Below are 26,228 nucleotides of genomic sequence, written 5' to 3' on the forward strand. Positions count from 1 at the left end.
TTATCAGATTTTTCCACAAAGAAAGAAAGTCAAGCCAAATCGGGTCCATATGGATGTTTTTTCACAGCAATTTTTTCAACAGAGGTTAAAAACGGCATGAAGCTAATGTTAGCTTCCTGCTTAGCATTGTTCATTAAAAAAAAAAAAAAAAAGTATTTATGGGCTGTTGAACCTCTTTGCTCCTCTCCATGTCTTTGTATCTTTATTTAGCAGAAAAATACATTCATAATGCAGCGTTTGTTAAAGTGGTGGTGACATTGGGAGGAAGTTCAGGTTTTCCCTCTTTGTTTTCCCCCTCTGGCTGCTTCGAACATGACCATATACGGCAGGGGTCACCAACGTGGTGCCCGTGGGCACCCAGGGGCCCTTTGGGGCATGTCCAGTAGCCCTTGGGACTTTTTCTAAAGTGTAAAACACTTAATTTTCTTGAATCTTATTTGTAAAACTACAGTTATTTCGGTTCTTGTGACTCAGTATGAGTTTAAAATAAAGCTATTTTAATATAATATGGGGTCAATATCCTATAAGTGAACAGTGTACGTTTAAGTCTTTAGGATTTGTTTTTAACTGGTGGCCCTCGAACAACTTAATGCTCTTAAAGTAGCCCTCAGCTGAAATAAGGTTGGTGGCCCCTGATATACGGTATAGGGGTGATTCCAAAGATGTCGTCTGTATCTAAACAGTCTTCATGGAATATGTGACTATTCGTTCAGGACATTACTATGACAAAGCAATTTCAGAAGTCACACAGACAACTTTTAAAGTTTCCATTGCCATTGTGTTCAGTTATCTTTGCGGTCAGCTCTGCCACATTCTTTGTGAAAGTCCTCTGGTTTTGTTCAAAAAGGGGCAGCTAGTGACCAGTAGAGAGCAGCAGAGCTAAAACAAAGACAAACTGACAAACTTTTATTTTTTTAACAAAAGGTTGTTGTGAATAAATGAGCACAGATTAGAGCAGGCAGTCTTCCTGGGACAAAAAAGCATTGAGGCGGCAGCATAGGGCAAAAAGTCGCTTAAACTGTGCATGAAAACAAAAAATTATAATGCTGAATAAGTTTCAAATGCATTGTTTTGTCCCAGCCTAGTAAAAAGCAGAGCAACTACATAGACCATAATCCTTTGCTGTATTTTAGTATTATCAATCGTATTAGATGTCTGAGTTATGGCAAAGATATCAAGGGTAAGCTTTTTAGAGATTAAGTTGCTTTTGTACAGTAGAGGACAGTATTGCAGTCAACATGGCACTGACATTTGCAACTTCAGGATTCAGGATCGCACAGCCCAGGTTAATCTCCCATCGTCATGAGAAGCAATAACTGTTGTATGTTTTGGATCAGGTTCCAAAGCGAACAAGACTGAGCGGACGTCCGCCATGTCGGCCGCCCAGAAGTTTATTAAAGACAAAGGCTACTCCAATCAGATCCAGGTAATGCAATCTTTTCTTTTCTCTTTTGATAATGATTATTACAACCATCAGTTTCTACAATTATATAATCTAGAGAAACTATGATTAAATAGAGGGTTTAGGTGTAAAGTTGGTCTAAATACAAGTGAAAACACCAGGTTATTTTCTGTAGTATTTTGATCATAATCATATTTTCTTCCATTCAGATTTTTTAATATAGCTTTGCCAAGTCTGATTATGAAAAAATGTTTCATAACATACAGTATCATTCTCTGTTTAATATTCTTTTTTTTCTTTTATACAATGGATCAGCCCTATTGTAAATCTATGGAATGTATGTATTTTTTACCTAAGCTTTGATTGTAAATGTTTTAACTATGACCTGGGGAAATGGGTAGTGCAATCTAATATAAATGAATACGTTCAAATATTTATTACACGGCATGACGTCATCTAAGTCTTCAATACAAAATATTTGCTTTGTTAGTAGAAAAAACTAATTATTACTTTTGCACTTAGTTAAAGTTAAAAACATCTAATTGTGCTTCATATTAAGTAATAAATCTCGTTTTTTCTTATTTCCAGGGTAAACTGGCACAGTTGAGTAATTTAAACTTACCAAGATGTCATTTTTGCAGTGTGACATAAAAAGAGTTAAACTGCAATCCTAATTTGAATGTAAACTGTACTTTTTTTATCTAGCTTTGCAGACTAAATCTTTTTGGAAGCATGTTTGGACACATTTGGGACGAGTATGTTTTTGGAAACTGCATTACTGTTGGGATCATCCTGTACTGCCATGTGGTTCCTCCAGGTCGAGGTGTTCCCGGGCGGAGCGGAGACCACTCTGTTTAAGCAGTTCTTCGGTGACTGGAAGGACAAAGACGAGACCACAGGCCCCTCACAGGCCTACACCATAGGAAGCGTCGCCAAAGTCCAACAGGTGCCGTTCGACGCCTCCACGCTGCACTCCAACAAGGCCATGGCGGCGCAACACGGCATGGTGGACGACGGCAAGGGGAAAGTGAAGGTCAGCGCCATTTGTATTAGTTAAAGGGGGTTTATGCAAAATCTACTTTCTTAAGCTTTACATGTTATTCTGTCATTCCCCCATTAAAAACATGCCTGAAGTGTTGCCTTGGCACATTCACGTATTTGTGAGTAATCTGTAAAAACTGATGGCGGCCATTTTAGGGATAGGTTTGCCTGAGTCCTCCTAGGAACGCCCCCACCTCCTGGAGACGCCTCCGAGCTTTCGTCACCAGCCGAGTAACCAACCACTGCTCCTCAGCAGAACCCCCTCCCCACTGATGCCACAGACAGAGTGTGGAGGGCGTGTCGGAAAGGGTCAGAGGTTCTTAAAGAGACAGAGGCCTATTTCAAGACATTCACTACAGCCATTTTGAGAGAGTCATTTTATACAAGGCAGTTATTCTAATTTACTGCATGTACAGACCAACAGAAGGTTTGGTCATCATTGTAGTGTGATATAGACATTGTAGTGTGATATAGACTGGTGCTATGTGAAAAAAGCACAATACCCCCTCTTTAAGTGTTCCTGCTTCAAAGCAAGAAGGTCCCATGTTCGCTTTCTGGAACATGCTTCCTGTTCTTTCTCAGTCTACCACATGTTATTGATGGAAAAGGATGGAAAAAATATTTAAAAAAATAATATCAGCTCTTCAGCCACTGGATTTCACATTTAAAGCAGTACTAAGTAACGTGTTTACCTTAATAGATCCTTTCCGTAGTCCCTGTGGGGGTAATACAAGTGTTTATGGGATGATTGGAGGGTCTTTCATCTCCCCCTGGTGTCTCTGGACAGAAAACCATGTTTGCAACTTGACTGCCCCCGGTGCGGAGAAAGCAATACACACTAATGGAATCACGAAGAAGAAGCTAACATGCTAACGGGCAAAGCTAACTGTGGGCTAACGTCACTTTAAACAGTATTTACAGCCACGTTTGAGTGAAAAAAAAAAATTCCATTGTATAATTGGATGCACAGTAACCCTCTCTCCCTTCGCCTTTCCTGTCAGCGTAGTATTTACTCTCCAAGACAATTAATAAGTTAAAAAATCGTAACTTGCTACTACACAAGCAGTTGCGCTTATGGCCTCTAGGGGCAAGAGTTACTTAGTACTGCTTTAAAATACGCTATTATTTCCTCAGATAAATTCTTATATTAAAAATTATTCTTATATTAATGCAAAATCGACTACATTGTTCCCAGAGTAGTATTTCACTACATTCACGCAGTTTTGAGCAACCCTGGGAGAATCCTGTATAGTGAGTTTTTTTCTTCTACGTTTCCAGCATTTTCATTTGTACTTACTGGGTAATATCGCGTCATTGTTTAAACCAAATCTGTCCTCCACATTTTTAACGCCCATAATCCAACATTGGATCGGGTCTGAGCCGTTCTGCTCCAAATGTGATCCAAATAGATGCAGACGGAAATGCGTGGCATACAAAGCGTAGCCTATTCATGGGGGAAGAAAAACCTCTCTCTTGAGCAGTTTTCTGGCCAAAGACAGATAAGTCAATAAAGCCAGACTTTACACCAATAAAGTCAAGCCAAAATCGGGTCTATATGGATGTTTTTTCACAGCAAATTGTTCAGAAGTGAAAGCAGCACTAGCATGAAGCTAATGTTAGCTTCATAGTTAGCGTTGTCTGTTTTTTTTAAGTATTCATGGGCTGTTAAACCGATTTGCTCCTCTCCATGTCTCTGTATCTTTATTTATCTTTATTTTCCACTTCTTTGCTTTCCCCCTTGACTGCTTAGAACATGACCATACAGTTCACTTAAAGAGTCTGGTAGTGAACTCTACAGCAGGTTAAAATCAGCTAAATCCCATTATAACGAATAAAGGCTAAAAGAAGTAGCACAATGACATCATCACTTAAGGGGAGACACTACAGGCAAAACTAAATTTTTTCCGTTTTCAGGTTTTGGGCCAAATTGGTCTCTGAACATACAAGCTTTCACCCGGAAACAGAAAATATGCCTAATCTTCACAATAACATGTTTAAATATTGCGCTGATTCAATTTTCCCCCATAGACTGATATGGGAGAACACAATTTCAAGGGCCTTTTTCTCAAAACACATTTTTCAAACATTGTGGCGACACTATGTCCACGTCAGTCGGACCTAAAGACTTCAAATGTTCCAGCCTTGGACTGAACAATATTTGGAAGATTTTTTCAGAGGGATTTTTTATTATTTAATCCCTAGCCCCATTTATTGAGTTTTGAATGTCAAAAAAATAAGGCGAGAATTACATTTTTACAATTTTTTCCACTAAAAAACAGCTTATTTTAAAACTAAACAAGAAATCCAAAATTCCCTTCGAGAAAGTCTTGGTAACTCATTTATCAATAAAATGAAACCATAAATTTGAATGTAGCTCTATCCATTATTCAGATTTCGGCGCTGAAAAGATGGGAAATTTGGGGCCTTTTTAGGCATAAAACACCTTGTTCTTGTATGAAAAGATAAAATGACAGAAAACTTGCAATGTATTTTTTTTCCTCACATTTATGCCAGTGATCGACAGCAAAAGCTTCGAATTGATATCTGTAAATATACATTTTTTCCCTATTCACCTGCAGTGTCGCGCCTTAACAAATGTATCATGCCGGGCTGCAGCTGTAAACCACGCTGCATATTAAAAATTAAAGTAACTTTTTCACTAAGCTATTCCCACTGCTGCCTGCGGGGGGAGCTCGAATTAAAGTCTTTACTAGCTCTAGTGTCTGTATTTTGTTACCATTTTATTCTTACAGACATAATTTCAGATTATATAATGTGAAATATCAGTGTTGAGGCACCAAAATAATGTTTTTAAAGTCTATTTTTTATGCCGGATATGTCCAACAACAACTCCAATTATAAAATGCCTCAGAACAGAATCACTTAACTGTGATTTTACACACAGTGTTAAACTGATCAAGTGTGGAAAACAATGATTTATTTTTGGCTCCATAAGGGGTCTACAAAGCGTAGGAACTTCTCCATATGGGTGGCTTTGAGGCGCATCAGTTTTTGCATGTTCTCCCTGTGCCCGCGTCGGTTTCCCTTACCACTGAAGGCACGTACATTAAATATAAATGTGAATGTGTTGGTGCGTGCATATACCAGAGTGGTGGCAAGCGGGTTTTTTTTTAGTGTAAAAGAGTGAGACAGGAAACAAGCTAAAAATAGTTGACTTTGTACAATATGGAAGTAAAGTAAAGTAAAGAGTAAACAAAGATATATAAACACATGTGAACATGTGTGTGTTCAAACCTCTCTGATGTGAACAGATCTGGCGTATTGAGGGCGGGGACAAAGTCCCGGTGGAGCCAGCAACTTACGGACAGTTCTTCGGCGGGGACTGCTACCTCGTCCTCTACAGCTACAATCTGAGCGGCCGTGAGCAGCACATCATCTACACATGGTGAGGCATGGAAGAGGCCGCTCGGTCTTCACACGGGCAAACTGAACAGCGGTTTTTGTTCTTTTTCTAAAGGCAGGGTCTGAAGTGCACGCAGGACGAGCTGGCGGCTTCAGCCTTCCTCACAGTGCAGCTGGACGACTCCATGGGGGGAGGTCCCGTTCAGGTCTGCTCCGAGTGCTTTTACTAGTGCATTGTGTTCAAGTGCTTTTGAATCATAGCAAAGTGAAATATAAAAAAAAAACACAATACAATATAAACAAATTCACTGGAGAAAGTCGTCTACAAACCGCTTTTTACATGACGCTAAGTGAAAGAGAGACTGTATTGAAATTGAGTATTTAACTGGCTAAATGTACAGTGTAGATAGGAGCAGTGTTGGGCAGTAAATGAATACAGTACATGTTTTTAGAATACGTATTGAGAATACTAAGTGTATTCAGGTACACTTACACTTTAATTTGAGAGTGTTTAGTGTGTTCTTTGTTCTTTCAAGTGGATGCCCAGTCAGGAAAAAAAGAAGAGAGATAGAGCTAAACGATCAGTCGCCACCCAAATATTACCGTAAACAACCCATGCTAGCATGTTAGACAAAGGGAGTGACAGCTTTTGGGATTTACAGCTTATATGAGTCATTTTGTAACAGGGAAAATTCACCTGGGTGCCCGAGATTTGGGCGGGTGCTGGAGTCCGGCAGCACCCACAGGATCGGCGCCTATGCTTGTGTCACATGACCTGCTGTGATCTGATCCTCCTGTGCATTTGCCAACAGAGTTTTTGAGCTCCGAGTTAGTGGTTAATAAGTTTACACAAAAGTGCAGCTGACATTTTGGTAAATATATGCTGTTTTTGACCTAAGTATTCAGAATACAATACTCTGATCGGACAACGTAACAGAATACAATACAACGTACATTTAAGGCAAATATTTCAAAGTATTCTCCCCAGCATTTCATAGCAATCAGCGAAAGGGCATAAAAATGTATGGAGGTTTAAGGCAGTGGTGTTCCCATCCAAGTCCTGCCAGGCCCTTCACTGCTTGGCTTCCGAGGTCTGACGGGATTGGGCAGAGCAAAGGCGGTGTGGCCACAAGTGTCCTAATTCTACACAATTATACCCCAATTTACATATTGCATATTGGCTTCTTGTGATATGAATATTGCAATTAAAAAAGAAATGTATATATTGTGTGCTGTGCTTTTCCATAGCCTCCATGTAATTATTTGAAGTTGGCACAAACTGAGGTTTAAGGCTCCAAACTGATATACTGTGTGACCAGGAGAGGGCAGTGTGGTAGTACATTTCTCTCCCCAGGTCTTAGGGATTCCTGACAAACTCTTTCTGAACAAAGGAAAGCTTTTGTCGTCATGTTGTATGTAGTATTTTCAAATGTACTTCTATGCTTTGGCTTCAATACAAAACACCACTCAGCTCTATCAGTGTTGGCCTCCAGGAGTCCGAAACACCACAGTATCTATTTGTTTGTTTATGTCCAGTTTAGAAATGTTTTAGTCCATTAATTTGATCTTGTTCCAGACCAGAGTAAAATGAAACTTTATACAGTCTAAGTCTATAGGACGTTCACCTCGTCTGCCCCCCCACAGCCCCACAGCCCCACAGCCCCACAGCCCCACAGCCCCACAGCCCCACAGCCCCACAGCCCCAGAGCCAGTGTGCAGGATGTGAGGAGAGTGCTGGTACCGGTGACATCACGTCTTGCATTCATCAGAATTGTTTAGTCTGTGGGTTCATTAGAGTGACAGATTATAAATAGTGGAAACATGTCCTAATGTGTGGTCTGTGCACTTTGTATCACGTTTTAAAATGGCAAAAGTAGATCCTCTAGTGTGTCCCAGGCTTTATGAACATGGTTTTGTTCGGTAGGTGCGTGTGACCCAGGGCCAGGAGCCGTCTCACCTCATGAGCATATTTGGAGGAAAGCCTATGATCATCCACAGCGGCGGGACGTCCCGTAAAGGAGGTCAGAGCAAGGCGGGCAGCACCCGCCTCTTCCACATCCGACACAGCTCGTCTGGGGCCACCCGCGCTGTGGAGGTAAATACTGATCCTTTGTAGCGTCTTTGGACTGTGTGTTTGGAGGGTGACCTGTGTGACTGCTGCAGGTGGAGGCCACGGCGTCCAGCCTGAACACCAACGACGTGTTCGTGCTGAAGACCCCCGCTGGCCTGTTTGTGTGGAAGGGCACCGGAGCCTGTGCCGAGGAGGATGCCGCAGCCAAACACGTGGTGGCCTTCCTGGGGGGAAACCCCACCTCTGTGAGCGAGGGCAGCGAGCCAGGTCAGCACGGTTTATGATCCTAAGCTCTTACCGTAGTCTCAAGTGTGGCAATAAGAACCTCCTTCTCCTCATCCCTGAGCCGGACGTGTGTCATCATCCCCCATGGCTCTGACCGTCCGAATGCAAGCGCAGGAAGGAGGGAGTTAGGAAAGGAGCTGTGGTGCTTCCTGTAATCACTCCGTTAGCATCATAAAAAGAAAATATTAGTAGAAGTTTATTTTGTGATCATCAAAGAGACTGTACCAGATTATTTTTTTCATAGACTGGAGTGAAATCAATATTGAATGCCAAATCGGACTTCTTTGAGCTGTCAGCCATGTTATAACGCTATTCCCTCATCAAAAACCTGAAGTAGTATTTCAACCATAGACTGTAGAAAATAATGGACGTCTTATGCTCACTCCTCCCCGTTTACCAGAATGACCACGGCCGTGGGGCAATTCATGGCGGATTTACAGGCTCCCCCTCCCCAGCTCTGACGAAGCATGTTCCTAAAAAGGACATACGGGCGGGATTTTCACCGTAGACTCGGCCCTTGCGTGACGTGTAGCTCGCGCTGCTCCAATGCTAACAGTCCGAGCCTCATTAAATACGAGATTTCAAAAAATCATATTCCGAAAACCAGCCTGGTTTCATATATTGTTATTAACCCAGCGTTATCTCAGGAGGAAGATCTAGCCTAGTCTAGCGTTGAAACAATTGAAACCAGGCTTTAAAGTAGTTTTTAACGTGTCTAAAGTCCAATGCTTTTCAATGGGGGCCTAGCGGCGATATGGAGGTACTGCAGCAACGGCGGAGCAATGGCGGCCCCCACGTTTGTGGTCAAAAAGCAGGGCAGCCAGCGGCCATTGATTTCAACTCCTGTTGCTTTGATCGTTTCTTCTTCTAATGCTGAAGATCTGTGCAGTACTTCCTGAATTTTTAAAGCGTCATGGCTGAAATACTAAACAGTCCCACACATTTCAGTTCCGAAACCCGTTCTGAGCAATTCTGCTCTCAAAGAGCGTTCATGACGGCATCATAAAGTTGCTAGCTTTGTGGTTCACAGAAATAGTACGCTTGTTTTCACTGTGTCATTTCCCCTGCTGCCTGTAGAGGGAGCCCCAGGCAAGATCCTGCCCCAGCCTGTATGCCTCGTTCGTTACAGTATATCCTCACATACACAGTGAATTCATGTACAGTGAATTCTACTGTGTAATATCACTGCTGAGGCACTCAAAAGTATATTTCTAAGCCTCAGTTTTCACTTAATTGGTAACAAATATATCACTATTACTTTGGACCGCAACTAACAGTTTAAACTTAAACTCCTAACCCCACCACCAAGTAAATTTTCTCCAGTTCAGCTTTACCCAAATCTGAAAGCTCATTGACTGGAGCCTAGAGGCCCTGGTAGCACCTCATATGAAAGCCATGACCTACAAAACTGATCAAACCAAAACCGCACATTTTTCGTTGTGTTTTATTGTCGCATTTAAAAAAAAAAGTGTTTTGTTTGTCTCGTTTTTTTTGTCACGTTTTTGTGGCTTCATTGTCACTTTCCCTGCCTGTCACGAGAAAAATCTAACCACTTGTCGTTGGATTTAAGTGAAACACTGCGACTTAAATGCATTGCTCTCCGTCCCTCAGCTGGGTTCTGGTCGGCCCTGGGGGGGAAGAAGGAGTACCAGACGTCCAAGACCCTGCGTAACCTTATCCAGCCACCGCGGCTGTTCGGCTGCTCCAACAAGTCCGGCCGCCTCTCTGTCAGTCAGCACCAGCACCATTCATGCCCCTCTGCTCTCCACTCGACACTAACTTATTTACCTTTTTTTTTTTGGCTCCAGGTTGACGAAGTACCAGGCGAATTCAGTCAGATCGACTTGGCCACAGACGACGTCATGCTGCTGGACACGTGGGATCAGGTAACGGCTGGGAACTCTGTTTGTAGCGAGCATTAGGGAGAGTTAAAAAAGTCTAAGGAAGTCTATCAGAAAGTTACTCCTGCAGCACAGTCATCTTGGCCTTGGAACTGTGTCTCATCCATACTGAGTTCCAGTGGGCGGGACTGCCAGGTGGACTAAGCAATCAGAGAAATGCCTCGTCAGTCACACTGTCACTGTCTGTCGCTTCTAGAAGGAAAAAAAAGTCTCCGAGTGGCCTCTGTAGGACTCTGAGACGCAGCTGTAGTGGTGTGAAGGCTGCCTGGTTTCGATTTTATTCTTCTTTTTGCAGAGAACTTTGAGCATGTTGAACTTTGAACAATTAAACCTTTGTCTCCGTGTACCGTTTAACCCCTTAATTCCCACCTGAACCGAGCACATTTTCTCCAGTTTGGCTTTACCCCGGTCCATAAGCAAAACTGAGACGAAAACAATGATGGAAATGTGGCAAAAAAAGTGAGAAAACATTGACAAAAAAAAGTGACAAAAAATGGATGAAAAAGTGGCAAAAATGTCACAAGAAATGGACAAAAAATTGACGAAAAATGACAAAAATGTCACAAAATGTTACAAAAAAAATGCAAAAATATGATAAAAATTTGACCAAAAAATTACAAAAAATTGACAAAAAATGACGAAAAAATGACAAAAAACTGACAAAAATGTGATTAAAAAAATGGACGAAAAAATGACAAATGTGACAAAATGTTACAAAAAAATACAAAAATATGATACAAATTCGACAAAAAAATGACAAAAAATTGACAAAAAATTACGAAAAAATGACAAAAATGTGACAAAAATATGACAAAAAACTGACAAAAAATGATTTAAAAAAATGGACGAAAAAATGACAAAAATGGGACAAAAACGACAAAAATGTGACAAAATGCTACAAAAAAAATACAAAAATATGATAAAAATTGGACAAAAAAATGACCAAAAATGACAAAAAATTGACAAAAAATGACAAAACAAAAATGACAAAAAAGTTACAAAAATGAGTTAAGAGGTTAAAGCGCATGTCTTTCCGGTCAAGCTTATCTTCCTCTCTGCTTTTGGCCATGAGTGAAATGACCACCAGCAGTGGCAGAGCTCGGATCTGTTGTTATTGGAATCGTGGAACAGCTGAGCGTTGTCGAACCGCGTTTAAAGCGACTGCTCGACGTGTCAATACAGCTGAAATGAGTGCGCTCTCTGGCTGCCTCACAAAGCGCTCCATCATGTGAGAAACCGCCCCTTGGTTTTATTCCATTTCTAAGTAAAGTACATTTTCGAAACGTTTCTGGAGAGCATTTTTTCAAAGTAAAGCATTAGACTCTGTTTTAAGTGATAGTCTGTACGTTTGCAAAGTGAGGAGAGTGACATCTGAAAGTTAACAATCAGATTTCTGCACTCTTTAACCAGTTCTTAGTTTGCAAAATGAGAAAAACAGGAGCAGAAAAGTAAATGACTAAGCTCCTCCCCCTCTCCTCCTGATTGGACCTGACAGGCTGGTTCACAGGAAAAATGTGTCTCATTGGTCAATGCGGGAGGATACCAGACTCTGATTGGTTGCTGAAATCCGGGAACTTTACAAAAGATAATAGTTTTGTTGCATTTTTGTTTAAATATTTAGACTTCCAGACTATCACTTTAATACCAAAATGTTGTTGCATTTAGAGCTACACGGTTTAAGTGTTTTTTTTTCAAGTGTGGTCGGTGCTTTGACCATATAAACTCACTGACTGGTAATTTTATGAAGAATAGCACATACAAGTCACTTTTGAGCTTGCTTTAAAGGGGGGGTATTATGCAAAATGGACTTTTTCAAACTTTACATCATGTTATTATGTCACTCCCTCATTAAAAACATGCCTGAAGTGTTGCCTTGGCACATTCACGTATTTGTGAGTAATCTGTAAAAACTCTGATGGCGGCCATTTTAGGGATAGGTTTGCCTGAGTCCTCCTAGGAACGCCCCCACCTCCTGGACACGCCTCCGAGCTTTCGTCACCAGCCGAGTAACCAACCACTGCTCCTCAGCAGAACCCCCTCCCCACTGATGCCACAGACAGCGTGTGGAGGGGGCGTGTCGGAAAGGCTCAGAGGTTCTTAAAGAGACAGAGGCCTATTTCAAGACATTCACTACAGCCATTTTGAGAGAGACATTTTATACAAGGCAGTTATTCTAATTTACTGCATTTACAGACCAACAGAAGGTTTGGTCATCATTGTAGTGTGATATAGACTGGTGCTATGTGATTGAAAAAAGCATAACACCCCCTCTTTAAGACTACATTGTTACATGTTATTCTGCACTGACTTTACCTCTCCGTTGCTCCGACAGATCTTCCTTTGGGTGGGAAAAGAGGCCAACGAGGTGGAGAAGAAAGGGGCTCCTAAAATAGGTTGGTATCACACGGATTAGAGCCAGGAAACGTTTTGTACAGCACAGGCTTCAGAAAGTGCAAGCTGAAACTATAACCGCAGGTGCTGAAGACGTTTTCCATACTTATTAGTACAAGATGGAAAGGAAAAAAAAACAAAAAACGTTCAAAGCTGACAAAAAAAACTGCGGTCAAATATTCTAACAGTTTTTCTCCCCCCCCCCCCGCAGCGAAAGAATATGTGGACTCTGACCCGAGCGGCCGGAAGGGGATGCCCATCACCACCATCAAACAGGGAGCGGAGCCGCTCACGTTCATCGGCTGGTTCCAGGCCTGGGACGCCAAGCTGTGGGACACCGACCCCCTGGAAAGGATCAGGGCTCTCATCTGAAGACAACAGGCCCCCCCCTCTGTGCCTCTCTCTCTCTCTCGCTCCATTCCTTTTCTATAACCTGCAATGCTTAAGTGCCAATATTTCACTGCTCTGCTGCCGGGGCCAACGGTGCAGTGCGCTAAATGATATTATGCTTTTTTTTTTTTAACGACGGCCTCCGAGCAGAGCTTTGTGGGCTGTTGCGTTCGAAAGCTCCAGCCGCTCGACACCGCATAGAAAAGATGACATTACGAAGGAGACACATGTAGCGGTTCCTCATTGGTTTACATTTGAACTGTGCCCATTCCACCATTTTATGTTTTGATATCTTGTAAATGCTATTTTAAACCCAACTCATTTTAATGTGTGTGTATTTTATCGGTCAGAAAAGATGTGGGAAGTAAAATCGATACCAAAAGGTGTTTTCAAAAAGACCTATGCAATCAAAACAGTTTAGTTAAAGGGTTTTTAGTTTTACAGGCCAAAATGTCGAAAGCCCTGAATTGAAATGCATGGCTAATTAGCATAGATTAGCGGTGAAAACATATTTGAGTTTTATGTTTGCTTTTAGTACATTATCAACGCCTTAACTCCCACCTGAACCTGAGGACATTTTCTCCGATTTGGCTTTACCCCATTCCAAAAGTTTCTGGAAAAAAGGTGTGAAAATAGCGACAGAACTGAGACGAAAACAACGATGACAAATGTGACAAAAAAGTGAGAAAGTTTTGACAAAAAAAGTGACAAAAAATGTGACAAAAAATGGACAAAAATGTGACAAAAAATTGACAAAAAATGTGACAAAAAATGGACAAAAAATGACAAAAATGTGACAAAAAATTGACGGACAAATGACAAAAAAAATGACAAAAAAACATTACAAAAATGAGTTGAATACCCCCCAAAAAAATGATATGAGGAAAAAGATCCATTTAGATGAGTTTTGTAGATCTTAGCTTTCAAATGAGGCGTTACACTGGCCTACAGGATTTGGGTAAAGCTGAACTGGAGAAAATGCTCTCGGTTCAGGCGGGAGTTATGAGGTTAAAGGTGTCGTATGGAAGTTTTCACATAGAAAATATGTCGACAGCTGTGCGTAGTTGAGCAGCTGTTTAGGTGGTGAGCACCTAACTCCAGGATACACTTTTTTTAGGGTTAGGGTGTTGTTTTTTTTTAGACATGAATACTGTATAAAAAAAAAGTCTGGTACGGTAGCTGGCCTTTAGGGGGCGATACATGACATGATAGTAAACTTGTTAACATACAGTCTGTCACCGCTGGTACCGAAATGCTACGTTTGCACGCTGCTGAACCATGAGATATGTGTCAAATCTTTTTACCTGCCCCTCGCTTTGAAATAAACATTACAGTATTTCAACCACTGCGTCCTCTATTATTAAACCCACCTTCATCATAATCTTGTCCAATTTAAGTCTGTTGTACACTTTTTGACCCGTTTTAGTTTTGATTTGATATCAATCTAGGCCTGGTGGTATTTGATAGGTCGAGTATGCTGTGGACAAGTTTGGGACCCATTTTAAAACATGTATTTAGTATTATGCAAAATCGACTTTTTCAATCTTTACATCATGTTATTATGTCATTCCCTCATTAAAAACATGCCTGAAGTGTTGTCTTGGCACATTCACGTGTTTGAGTAATCTGTAAAAACTCTGATGGCGGCCATTTTAGGGATAGGTTTGCCTGAGTCCTCCTAGGAACGCCCCCACCTCCTAGAGACGCCTCCGAGCTTTCGTCACCAGCCGAGTAACCAACCACTGCTCCTCAGCAGAACCCCCTCCCCACTGATGCCAGAGACAGCGTGTGGAGGGGGCGTGTCTGAAAGGCTCAGAGGTTCTTAAAAAGACAGAGGCCTATTTCATTTCAACCGAGCACATTTTCTCCAGTTTGGCTTTACCCCAATCCAAAAGCTTCTGGAAAAAATGTGTGAAAATAGTGACAAAACTGAGACGAAAACAATTATGAAAATGTGACCAAAAAGTGACGAAAAATTGATGAAAAAGTGACAAAAAAATGACAAAAAAGTGACAAAAAGGGGGCGTGTCAGAAAGGCTCAGAGGTTCTTAAAGAGACAGAGGCCTATTTCAAGACATTCACTACAGCCATTTTGAGAGAGACATTTTATACAAGGCAGTTATTCTAATTTACTGCATTTACAGACCAACAGAAGGTTTGGTCATCATTGTAGTGTGATATAGACTGGTGCTATGAAAAAAGCATAATACCCCCTCTTTAAGGCTTAGCAAATGGCATAGGCTGCATTTACGTTGGTGCTTTTTTTTATTGCATTAGTTCATCAGATAAAACTTCTCTCGGTTTTCTCTCAAATGCACCTCGACAAGCTTAAAAATAGGATTAGTCCTGTTGGTCCTGGTGGGTCATGTTTAGTCCTGGAAATAGGTGGGAAAGACAATATTTTGAATACGGGGCGGCACGACTCGACCTAGTATGTTGTGATTTTCCTCAACTGTGTGTTTTGACTGGGAATGAGTGTGAGGGGAAAACGAGTCAGTCTTTGCTCTATCTTGACCTGGGTGTACGGGAGGAATATCCAAGTGAAACAAGCTCGGTGCGTCTTCCTTCGAGGGTGCGCCTCGTGCTTTGTGAAATTTTAATGAATGACAGATGATGCGAATAAGAATTTCATCAACCGCCTGCACTCTATAGAGCTGGAGCTGAGTAGTTACAGTTGAGGCGAATGAGATGATTTCACTATAAATATTAATAAAAGTTGAAGTACAAGGAGTACAAATATGTCCCTGTCTGTCTCTATGCCACCAAAGTAGGAGCCTCTGTAAAAGTGCAGGAAAAAGGGTGAGCATGGTTGGTGCCCTTTCTTACACACAGCCTCACAGTTTGACTCGAGCTGTCTATAATAGCCCGTAGTTAGCTGTCATTTGTCTGCATACTAACAAAACGATTTTCAAAAATGCGTTGACACACTTCTGTGGAAAAGCATGAATAAAAGAGGGGAAAGCATGCACCCTTGTGGCAATCCAAGAAGAACACACACACACTGCCTGACGGGGAGACATTTACCCACATTCAGGGGCGGACTGGCCATATGTCCATTCTGGAAGAGCACAGAAGGGCCACTGGCTCTAGGGCCACTAGTCCCGCCTCAACCGAGCTTTACCCAAATCTAAAAGCTAAAAAGAAAATCATCAAAATAGCGAGAAAAAGAGGATGAAAAGTCAACAAAAACATGAGAAAAACACAGACAAAAAATGATAGAAAAAATAATTTAAAAAACAACAAAAATGTGGCGACGTGACGAAAAGTTTCCATCACTTTTGTAGGTCTTAGCTTTCAAATGAGGCGTTTACATTGTTGATCTCCAGTCGAGAAGCTTTTAGATTTGGGTAAAGCCCAGTATAAGAAAACATGAATCTAAAAGGAATTTCGTGTATTCGAGTATGGTGTACCACAAGGTTCAATTTTGGGACCATTATTATTTATTATTTATATTAATGATTTTGCTTCTGTTTCTACGACCACCTTTACGTTCTTTTTGCTGATGATGCCAATAAAAAAAATAATAATAAAAAGTCGAACTGGGGAAAATGCACTCGTTAATGTTAAGGCGGGGGGTAAAAGGTTAAAATATGTATTTGTGGAAGTCACAATTACGCTAATTTGGGCCAGGCTAGTCAGAGTCCAGGGCTGTTCCCAGTCTGCCCCTGCCCGTAGTTAGCTGTAATTTTCAACAATTTCAATTTTCTGAGTTGTCTGCATACAAACAAAACGATTTTCAAAAATGCGTTGACACACTTCTGTGGAAAAGCATGAATAAAAGAGGGGAAAGCATGCATCCTTGTGGCAATCCAGCGGAAGAACACACACACACTGCCTGACAGGGAGACATTTACCCACATTCCCTCTCTGTGTGTTCTGCTGAGTTAGAATGAAATATCAGGAATCTCATCAACAAATATTTATAAAACAGATTTCATCCTACCATATACTGTTGGCTAAATTGGTCTTGGTTGAGGGAGAGGCTGTAAAAGCATCACAGAAGCTTTTGCTGATATCTAGTGGCCAATAGCATCAAGCCAATTCCTACAATTTATGGTATATTTTGTTGCAACAATTGCTTGGGATTTAGAAATGCCCATACCCTTAAATCAGTTAAGGCTGATTATAAAAAGAAGAGTGGTGCATATCCTGCTTTAAAACTGCTCTAAAGGCTACTTGCCCTTTCAAATACTCCACACTGTGAAGCCGATCTGTTTTGGTAACAACATAACTCCTCGTAAAACAAGAATAGACTCCGATGACAATGTGCTGAGCGTAATCCAGCCGCAGACATGAGAGGTGACTTGTACAGGCCTGCTGTAAATAGCCTGTGGGCACAAGAGGGGCTCTATTACACGCGTACAGTGACACCATAACCTGCACTGTGCGCGTCTGCAGGGCTGCGCGCGGCAGCAGCTCCAGCCTCTGCTGTTCTGGCCAGTGTTATGAACCTGCAGGCGGGAGCAGCTGCAGATTTAGGACCCTCGTTCTCTAGAGCAGCGATTCCCAACCAGGTGCACGGGGACCCCTGGATTACTTGGATTTGTTTGAGATTAGAAAAAGAAGGTGGAAATGAACACCTACTTTTGGCAGAAAAAAAAATCAATTATATTTTGTACATGATTTATTTTGAGTTTTTTGGTTTTTGATTCATTTGGCCACAAAACCTTATTGTGAAAAAAAAGGAGATTTGTTTGACCACTTTCCAAATATTTGACCACCACACTCAATGGGGGGTACTTTGAGAACAAACGAAAGGTCCCAAAGGGTCCGGAATGCAAAAAAAAGTTGGCTTTATAGAACAAATATTTCTTTTCCCCACAGCTTAACATGCTATTTGTTCACTCGCAGTGGAATGAAATCTGTCAGGAAAATATAAGCAACATCCATGCATACTCTACACCTGTTTTGCAAACACTGGTTACAGATATTGCGTTCATTTTAAAGGAACAGGCCGCCGCTTTTACATACTGAGATATGTTCTTACCTTAGCTTTGACGAGTTCTTTAGGACCTGTCTGGTCTTCCCCCGTGCCTTCAGTCACGTAAACACAGCACAGACGGCGTTAGCATTTAGCCTCTCCCTCTCTCCACTATAGCTCCAAAACAGGTCAAGATAGAAGCTACCAAGCTCTTCCACGTTTTCCCTATTTAAATATGGTTACGTGAAGTGTTCCACTACAAAGTATAATTACACAAAATTAAACAATGTGGATTTTCTAAGCGGATAAAAGGGGGGACTATATTGTAAGGCGTAATAATACCAGGAGGAGTTCGAAATCCGCGCAGTAATCTTCACTTTACTCTGCGGATGCCAAACTACTGAGTGACCCTTTGGGTGGTCCGTCAAATTTCTTTGGGGGCCATTGCCACCGAAGCCCCCTTTCAAGCCCCGCCCCTGTAACGTCTCTTCCTGTGCTCCAGATCAATAACAAACATCTCACAAAATGTAAAAACCAGGAAAAACGATGTGACCTTTGAGTAAAATCCTAAACATAAATGATTTATCCCATTCTTGTGAAAACTTTATGCCTGCACCAGGGGCGGACTGGCCATGTGTCCATTCTGGAAGAGCACAGAAGGGCCACTGGCTCTAGGGCCACCGGTCTGGCCTCTCACTTTACCTTACCCTTACCCCCGGGCGTGACCGAGCTTTACCCAAATCTAAAAGCTTAACCTTTTAACTCCCGCCTGAACCGAGAGGATCTTTGTCCTCACGTCATCAGATTTTTTTTCCATCATTTTTTTGTCAGGTATTCAACTCATTTTTGTAACTCATTTTTTTTGTCATTTTTTCGTCTAATTTTTCTAATTTTTTGGTGTAATTTTTATCAATTTTTTGTCCAATTTTTGTCATTTTTTGTCATTTTTTCGTCAAATTTTTTTCATTTTTTGGTCTAATTTTTATCACATTTTTGTCACATTTTTGTCATTTTTTGTCATTTTTTGTGACATTTTTGCCACTTTTTCATAAATTGCTCTTCACTTTTTTGTCACATTTTCATCATTGTTTTCATCTCAGTTCTGTTGATATTTTCACAGCTTTTTTCCAGAAGCTTTTGGACTGGGGGTGAAGCCAAACTGGAGAAAATGTGCTCGGTTCAGGCGGGAGTTAAGGGGTTAAAAGAAAAGCATCTAAAAACAAAAATGTGCTGGAAAAGCAACAAAAAAAGTGACAAAAAAGTGACAAAAACACAACAAAATGTGACGAAAACGTGACGACAAAGCGATGAAAAAAGCGATGAAAAAACAACAATAACATGAAAAAACCCCCCCGAAAAACAAGAGACGAAAACACAACGAAAAAGTGACAAAAAAGTGAAGAAAACACGGCAAAAAAGCCACAAAAACGTAATGAAAAAGCAACAAAAGCATGACAAAAATGCACCTTTTCGATTTGGGTAAAGCCGAACTGGAGAAAATGCTCTCGGTTAAGGCGGGGAGCAAGAGGTTGACATATGTATTTGTGGAAGTGTCACATTTACGCTGATTTGGGGCCAGGCTGACCAGAGTCCAGGGCTGTTCTTCAGTCCCAGTCCGCCCCTGGCCTGCGCCTTAAACCTACGGTCCTGAATCCGCAGCAGCTCCGGTCTGCAGATCCGTTCCGGGATAAAGCTCTGTGCTATTCGGTCATGTGATTCCTGTCCCCCCCCACCCCTCATCTTTTCTCCTCCTCCTTCGAAGTTGAAAGGCAGGAGCGGAGTGCAGAGCCGTGGTGTCGGAAGGGTCCCCCGCTCGCTTCCTTCTCACCGCGGATGCAACGATTCCCGACGCATTGTTGCGTTTCGTGGCGCGCCGTGATCCGTTCGTAACCTTTCCGCGACGATGGCCGGGGCTATCATTGAAAACATGAGCACCAAAAAGTTGGTGATTTTGGGAGTTATCCTGCTGCTGTTCCAGGCGTTTGCCTTCATGGTCGGCGGGTTGATCGGTAAGTCTTTTACTTTGTGGACTTTTGTGCGTAAAAGCGTCGGAGCGTCTTGCGTGCGACTTGTTTGCGCCTGGTTCTTGTTGAATCTGGACAAAAACGAAGAAAAGTTTAACACTTTTCCCCCCCCCCTCCACCTCCTTTCCTGGCTATGTGCTAAACACCCGTGTGAAAATACATCCAACTTTAAAACTACCTGCGCGGTGTTGATGTGGAAACAATGACTTGATGACTCCAAAAGTTGCCCGCTGCCTGAGTAGCCAAACCAAAGGCTAGCTCACTCCAAATCACTGCGCAGCGCCCAGGTGCTCGGCGCAGACATGCCTGTGCTGCCTTCAAAGCGTTTGGGAAACATTTGGGATAATAATAGGCCGCACTTAATCAAAAGCAAATACCGAGGCCGACCTTTTCAAGATGGACCGGGATACTAAGCCCAGGCCTACTTACTTTAAAGCCTCCGACCCAGATTTTTGTTTGGGCAGTAGGGCTGAAAAATGTTCTAACAAACAAGGGGCAAAAGCCTGTACCTATTAGACTCTTAACTGAAGTCAGTATATTGATCTGTGGCCCTTATACTGAAATGACGCCTTAAAGGGGGACTTAAAAAGCGATGCGCGATACAGTTGTGCATTAGCGATATTTTACGGAACGATTCGATGTGGAATGAACTATTCCATTTAAAGAGGGGGTATTCTGCTTTTTTTCAATCACATAGCACCAGTTTATATCACACTACAATGATGAGCAAACCTTCTGTTGGTCTGTAAATGCAGTAAATTAGAATAACTGCCTTGTATAAAATGTCTCTCTCAAAATGGCTGTAGTGAATGTCTTGAAATAGGCCTCTGTCTCTTCAAGAACCTCTGAGCCTTTAGACACGCCCCCTCCACACGCTGTCTGTGGCATCAGTGGGGAGGGGGTTCTGCTGAGGAGCAGTGGTTGGTTACTCGGCTGGTGACGAAAGCTCGGAGGCGTCTCCAGGAGGTGGGGGCGTTCCTAGGAGGACTCAGGCAAAGCTATCCCTAAAATGGCCGCCATCAGAGTTTTTACAGATTACTCAAAAATACGTGAATGTGCACTTCAGGCATGTTTTTAATGAGGGAATGACATAATAACATGATGTAAAGCTTGAAAAAGTCAATTTTGCATAACCCCCCCCCCTTTAAACTCAAATTGTGAGTTTTTCATAAAATTGTGTCAAAACAAGTACATAAGTTCAATTAATGACCGAAAGGACAAGATCGCGAATACAAGCGGCCGAAATGAGTTTCCTTCGCAGGGTGGCTGGGCGCACCCTCCGAGATCGGGTGAGGAGCTCAGTTACCCGAGGAGCTCGGAGTAGAGTCGCTGCTCCTTCACGTCGAAAGGAGCAGCTGAGGTGGCTCGGGCATCTGTTCCGGATGCCTCCTGGTCGCCTCCCGCGGGAGGTGTTCCAGGCATGTCCTAGTGGGACAAGGCCTCGTGGAAGGCCCAGGACACGGTGGTGGGACTATGTCTCCGAGCTGGCCTGGTGTCGCCTCGGGGTCAGAACAGCTGGAGGAGGTGTGGCCTCGGGGTCCCCCCAGAACAGCTGGAGGAGATGTGTGTGGACCGGGAAGTTAGTTCAATTAATTTTTGTAACTTTTTTGTCATTTTTGGTAATTTTTTGTCACATTATTGGTCTTTTTTTGTCACATTTTTTTGGTCATTTTTGGTAATTTTTTTGCCTTTTTTTGGGTCATTTTTTGGTCACTTTTTTCTCACATTTCCATCATTGTTTTCGTCTCAGTTTTGTCGCTATTTTCACACCTTTTCCCCTAGAAGCTTTTGGACTGGGGTAAAGCCAAACTGGAGAAAATGTGCTCGGTTCAGGTGGGAGTTAAGGGGTTAAATCTATGATCAATGCTAACAAGGCTATTATTTACAAATGATAAAACTGTGTCGACGGGCTTGCATTAAAATGAATGTTTTAATTTGATCGTGTGAATGGTTAGGGTCCTGAAGTTGCTCAAACAATCTGGGGAGCAGACAGAGGCTGGGGGACTTTCTGCACACAGCCCTCGACGTCCGAGAACTCTCCAAACAAATACATTTAAGTAACAAACAAAGTGTGGAATGAATAGAAAGTACAGCCGCCTGTGTTACATTCGGTCGGTTGTTCCCCTATTCCTTCCGTCCTCGCTCCTCCCCCTCCTGCCTGTAATGCCTTTCTTGTGTGCGGGCCCCCGGGCAGCATCTCTACCTTTCGAGCCTACTTCCGTCTTTCAAAATCACCCCCCGCCCCCTCCTCCATATTGCCCCTTCGCATTTGCATCCAGACAGCCAGGCCCACACGGCTGTCAAGCACGCACATCGCCCAGAGTGTGGCTGTCACCTTTCTTCAAACTCAAGACGCCCACTTTCACAAACACCGCGGGCTTCAAAGTGAAAAGAAGATTTTAGTTTTTTTCCCTCTGTGGAACCCATTCAGGCGCCGTTCACACTGATGTAGGTCACTCCCATATCATGCTGTGATAAACATGTCGATAAAGATGATGAGCTTTTGACCTCCTCCCGTATAAGGAATTTTTGTTTCTTTATCGGGAGAAAATTCGTGGCAGTTGTCAGAGTCGGGAGGCGAATGTGCGACTGAGTTTCCTAAATATCCAAGCTACTAACCTGTGCAATTGGGAAAAAAACACGTTAAATAGTCCTTTTGTACACGGAATTTGTACTGTAAAGGCCCTACACCAGATTATTGCAAAAAAAACGGAAACCGGGAGTATGTGATGTTTTATTTTTAATATACTGTATTGTTTGTTGTGGTCCAAACTCAATACTTACTTAACCAAAGCTTATAACATCCACATTCTTTCACAGGAATGAGTTTCCAATCACATTTTACACCTTTTCAAGGAGCAATGCTCTCTCGGTAAAGTAAACAATAAGCTGCTAGTTCACAATGAAGGAAAAGGCTTTGTACTTTAATGCATGGCGCACTGAGGTTTTTTTTTCTCTCCGCAAATGTCTGCTCTTACAATAAACCGAAGGACAAAACAAACTTTATTGCACTACGAGGAAAAAAAAAGACCTTTTTTAAAAGTGCTAAAACTAAACAGTTTTTTCCCCCTGTGCATTCTAACTGAGGGCTGGGTACCGGTAAACGATACCAGTCTGGAATTGGGGAATAAAAGTGTTGGTCCAGGGACAACATTAGGAGTTTCAGCTCAAATTAACTTTTTTTTTTCACTTAAACTGTTTTCCACCCCCCCCCCCCCCCCCCATTTTTAAACACATTTCCTCCCATTTCCCCCCCATTTCTCTTGACATTGGAGATGAACCCAAGGCAAGGCAAGGCAACTTTTATTTATACCGCGCATTTTGTACACAAGGCAACTCAATGCGCCCAAACCCAAACATTATTGTCCTGTTCTCTGGTTCTTAGACGAAGCATCGTCGGTAGGAGAGCATTTTCTCCAGTTCAGCTTTACCCAAATCCTGTAACGCCTCATTTGAAAGCTAAGACCTACAAAACTCATCAAAATTGATCTTTTTCCTCATGTCATCAAATTTTTTTCCATCTTTTTTTGGGGGGGTATTCAACTCATTTTGTAGCTTTTTTGTAATGTTTTTTGATCAATTTCTTGTCATTTTTTGTCTTTTTTTGTCAAAGTTTTCTCACTTTTTTGTCACATCTTCATCATTGTTTTCGTCTCAGTTTTGTTGCTTTTTCACAGCTTTTTTCCAGAAGCTTTTGGACTGGGGTAAAGCCAAACTGGAAAAAATGTGCTCGGTTCAGGTGGGAGTTAAGGGGTTAAAATTCAAAGCTAAAGCCAAAACGTCTTCCATGTTTATGAAAAAAATACAACTGGTAAAACTAGTGGTAAAACTGGTAATATCCATAGGCAATAATATATAATGATATACAGTATATTATATAAAAATCTAATAATACAAAAAGACTGTATCGGATCGGTATCGGCCAGATGAAGTGTCAAAAATATCGGATCGGATCGGGAGCTCAAAAAAGCGGATCGGTGCATCCCTAATTGTCGGGGCATCGCCATCGTAAACAAAGTAGCGTTTAAAGCAGTACTAAGTCTCTTATTTGTTTTATTTTATTTGTCTGTGTCGTCTTGTTTATAATGTCTTTTTATTAACCATTTCACATCTGTTGTCTTTTTTGTTCACGTCTGTTGTGCTTGTTGTTCTGTGGACTTCCCGGTCTGAGAACAGCAACCTGCCCTGGGACTACAGATGAATTTAAGCCATTGTGGCGAACTCTGGCATATTTACATGTGGACTTTGAGGACTCATGTTAATCAACCCCTTAACTCCCACCTGAACCCAGCACATTTTCTCCAGTTTGGCTTTACCCCAATCCAAAAGCTTCTGGAAAAAAGCAACAAAACTGAGACGAAAACAATGATGGAAATGTGACAAAAAGTGAGAAAACATTGACAAAAAAGTGATGAAAAATTGATGAAAAAGTGGCAAAAATGTCACAAGAAATTGGCAAAAAATTGACAAAAAAATTACAAAAATGTGACAAAAAATGACAAATGACAAAAAATTTGCAAAAATGAGTTTAATACCCAACAAAAAAATGATGGAAAAAAAATCTGACGTGAGGAAAAAGATCCTCTCGGTTCAGGCTGGATTTAAGAGGTTAATATGCACTGTCCCATCTTAAATAAAAAAATTAATAAGTGGTTCATGCCCCTAGAGGCTGTAAGCGGCACTGCAGGCTGTTTTTTTACTCAATAATTGTAGTTGTAAATACTACACTGACAGAAAAGACAAAGGGAGAGCGGGATATTGTTCATCCAATGGAGATCTTTTTTTTTTCACTCAAACCTGGCTGTAAATGCTGTTTTAAAGTGAAGCTAGCCTGCAGTTAGCTTTGCCCGTTAGCCTGTTAGCTTCTTCTTCGTGATTCTATTAGTGTGTATTGCGCCTCCGACCCGGAGCAGGGATGTTGCTGTTGTGTTTTTCTGGCCAGAGGCACCGGGGGGAGATGAAAGACCCTCCAATCATCCCATTTACACTTGTAGGGACTACGAAAAGGATTTATTAAGGTAAACACGTTACTTAGCACTGCTTTAAGTACTGGAATCGGAAAAAAAATGTATGATACCTAGCCCTAGTTTATTTAAAACTGAACTTTTACACATTCTTAAATTCTGTTCATTGTTTCATTGCGAGGCTTTAATGAATGTTGCGGATATACTGTGGCTTTTTGTCATATGGATATTGCATCACCTAATATGGCGATACGTTGTTTTGTGCAATATATCGTGCAGCCCTAATATCGATTAATTGTTTTTGATAAATGTTGATTGTCATGCCTTATGCTTTTTAATCAACACAACATTTCTCTCTCTGCCTCCAGTGTCTGTTCATTTTCGTAATAGTAATAACGGTTTCGCTGCCACCGAAAGATCGCTCGTAGTTACAACTCAATAGTTTAACTAAAGCCTCTGGACAAACCCCCCCCCCCCCATACTTCCCCACGCCGGCGTCCAGTCTGCGCCTCTGCATTCCGTCTCCCTCCCTGGTCAGCCGGCGGTAAATTAGCCGGTTTGGTTTGCTCTCGGCTGAGATGGTTTTAATGAAGCCGGATTCCTTTGTGTTTGCTCGGTGGCCGGGGGCGGCGGCGGGTAATTGAGTAGAAAGGGGTTTTTTCTCCTCTTGTTACCCAACACAGCGCTGGACACGGCATGGGGTCAGCGGGCCAGAGGGCCGGTCATTCTCCTGGACACGCAGCGAGACGGACGCATGGGGTCAGGAGGAGGAGATGATTGTAATCGAAGAGGCTTCTCAGATCTGTGCGAGTCGCGTTAATGCGCCGAGCTTTCACACCAGGACAATGGCCGGGGCTGGCAGAAGTTTTATGGACTCGACGCTCCTTCATTTAGAGACAGACAGCAGTTCCTCATTGTTTATAGGAACATCTCTTGCCTTTGGCCCAAGCTGAACGCTGGCTACAAAGTGTTTGTCTAACTTTGCAGATTATTCCGGGTGGTGCGAAAGCTTAGGCTCCCGGATCAAAATGTTATGTATGTGAACAATGAAGCAAGGGGAGGATGAAAGTATCTCCAAAAGGCATGAACATACACATGAAGCATTTCTGTAACATTTCAAAAGATGAGGTTTTATTTTCACATCTTCAAATTATGTAAAAGGAAAGAGGGCCAGAGCAAATGTTTGGGCACCTGCAGAGTTAATACCTCGGAGTCCCCCAATATGGTTGGTATCACAGCTTTAAAGGCTTTCCCGAGCAGCCGAGTCTTTAAATTCTAGTTTGAAGGATTTTTGCTCATTCTTTGCTACAGCAGTCGGTTTTTGGGATGTCTTGCATGCACTGCTTTTTAGAAGTTTATCCACAGATCTTCAGTGATGATTCCATCAGGCGACTGTGAAGGCCACACCAAATGGATGACCGCACCTCTGGTCATCCATGAGTGTTTACGATCATTACCCATCTGCTTTTTAGTGT

At 42.0% G+C, this 26,228-nt stretch overlaps 2 protein-coding genes and 1 long non-coding RNA gene across 3 annotated transcripts in view; 2 read left to right on the plus strand and 1 right to left on the minus strand.

The window, feature by feature from the left end:
• Window positions 1-13,255, plus strand: part of scinlb (scinderin like b) — a 32,388-nt gene extending 19,133 nt beyond the window's left edge. Inside the window, exons 8-17 of the mRNA XM_079570131.1 lie at window positions 1,338-1,426; window positions 2,220-2,435; window positions 5,716-5,849; window positions 5,922-6,012; window positions 7,731-7,901; window positions 7,970-8,144; window positions 9,774-9,889; window positions 9,971-10,048; window positions 12,396-12,456; window positions 12,666-13,255. Coding sequence (XP_079426257.1) covers window positions 1,338-1,426; window positions 2,220-2,435; window positions 5,716-5,849; window positions 5,922-6,012; window positions 7,731-7,901; window positions 7,970-8,144; window positions 9,774-9,889; window positions 9,971-10,048; window positions 12,396-12,456; window positions 12,666-12,826 — 1,292 coding nt within the window. The 3' untranslated portion in view covers window positions 12,827-13,255. The remainder of the gene's footprint in view (window positions 1-1,337; window positions 1,427-2,219; window positions 2,436-5,715; window positions 5,850-5,921; window positions 6,013-7,730; window positions 7,902-7,969; window positions 8,145-9,773; window positions 9,890-9,970; window positions 10,049-12,395; window positions 12,457-12,665) is intronic.
• The window catches only part of LOC306973283, a 245,424-nt gene that overhangs the window by 94,139 nt on the left and 125,057 nt on the right, over window positions 1-26,228 (minus strand). The gene's annotated exons all lie outside the window — the stretch shown is intronic.
• wls (Wnt ligand secretion mediator) overlaps window positions 19,529-26,228 on the plus strand; it is a 55,992-nt gene continuing 49,292 nt past the window's right edge. The window contains exon 1 of the mRNA XM_079570147.1: window positions 19,529-19,774. Coding sequence (XP_079426273.1) covers window positions 19,669-19,774 — 106 coding nt within the window. The 5' untranslated portion in view covers window positions 19,529-19,668. The remainder of the gene's footprint in view (window positions 19,775-26,228) is intronic.

The sequence above is a fragment of the Gobius niger genome (assembly GCF_951799975.1).
Source record: "Gobius niger genome assembly, chromosome: 13".
NCBI lineage: Eukaryota > Metazoa > Chordata > Actinopteri > Gobiiformes > Gobiidae > Gobius > Gobius niger.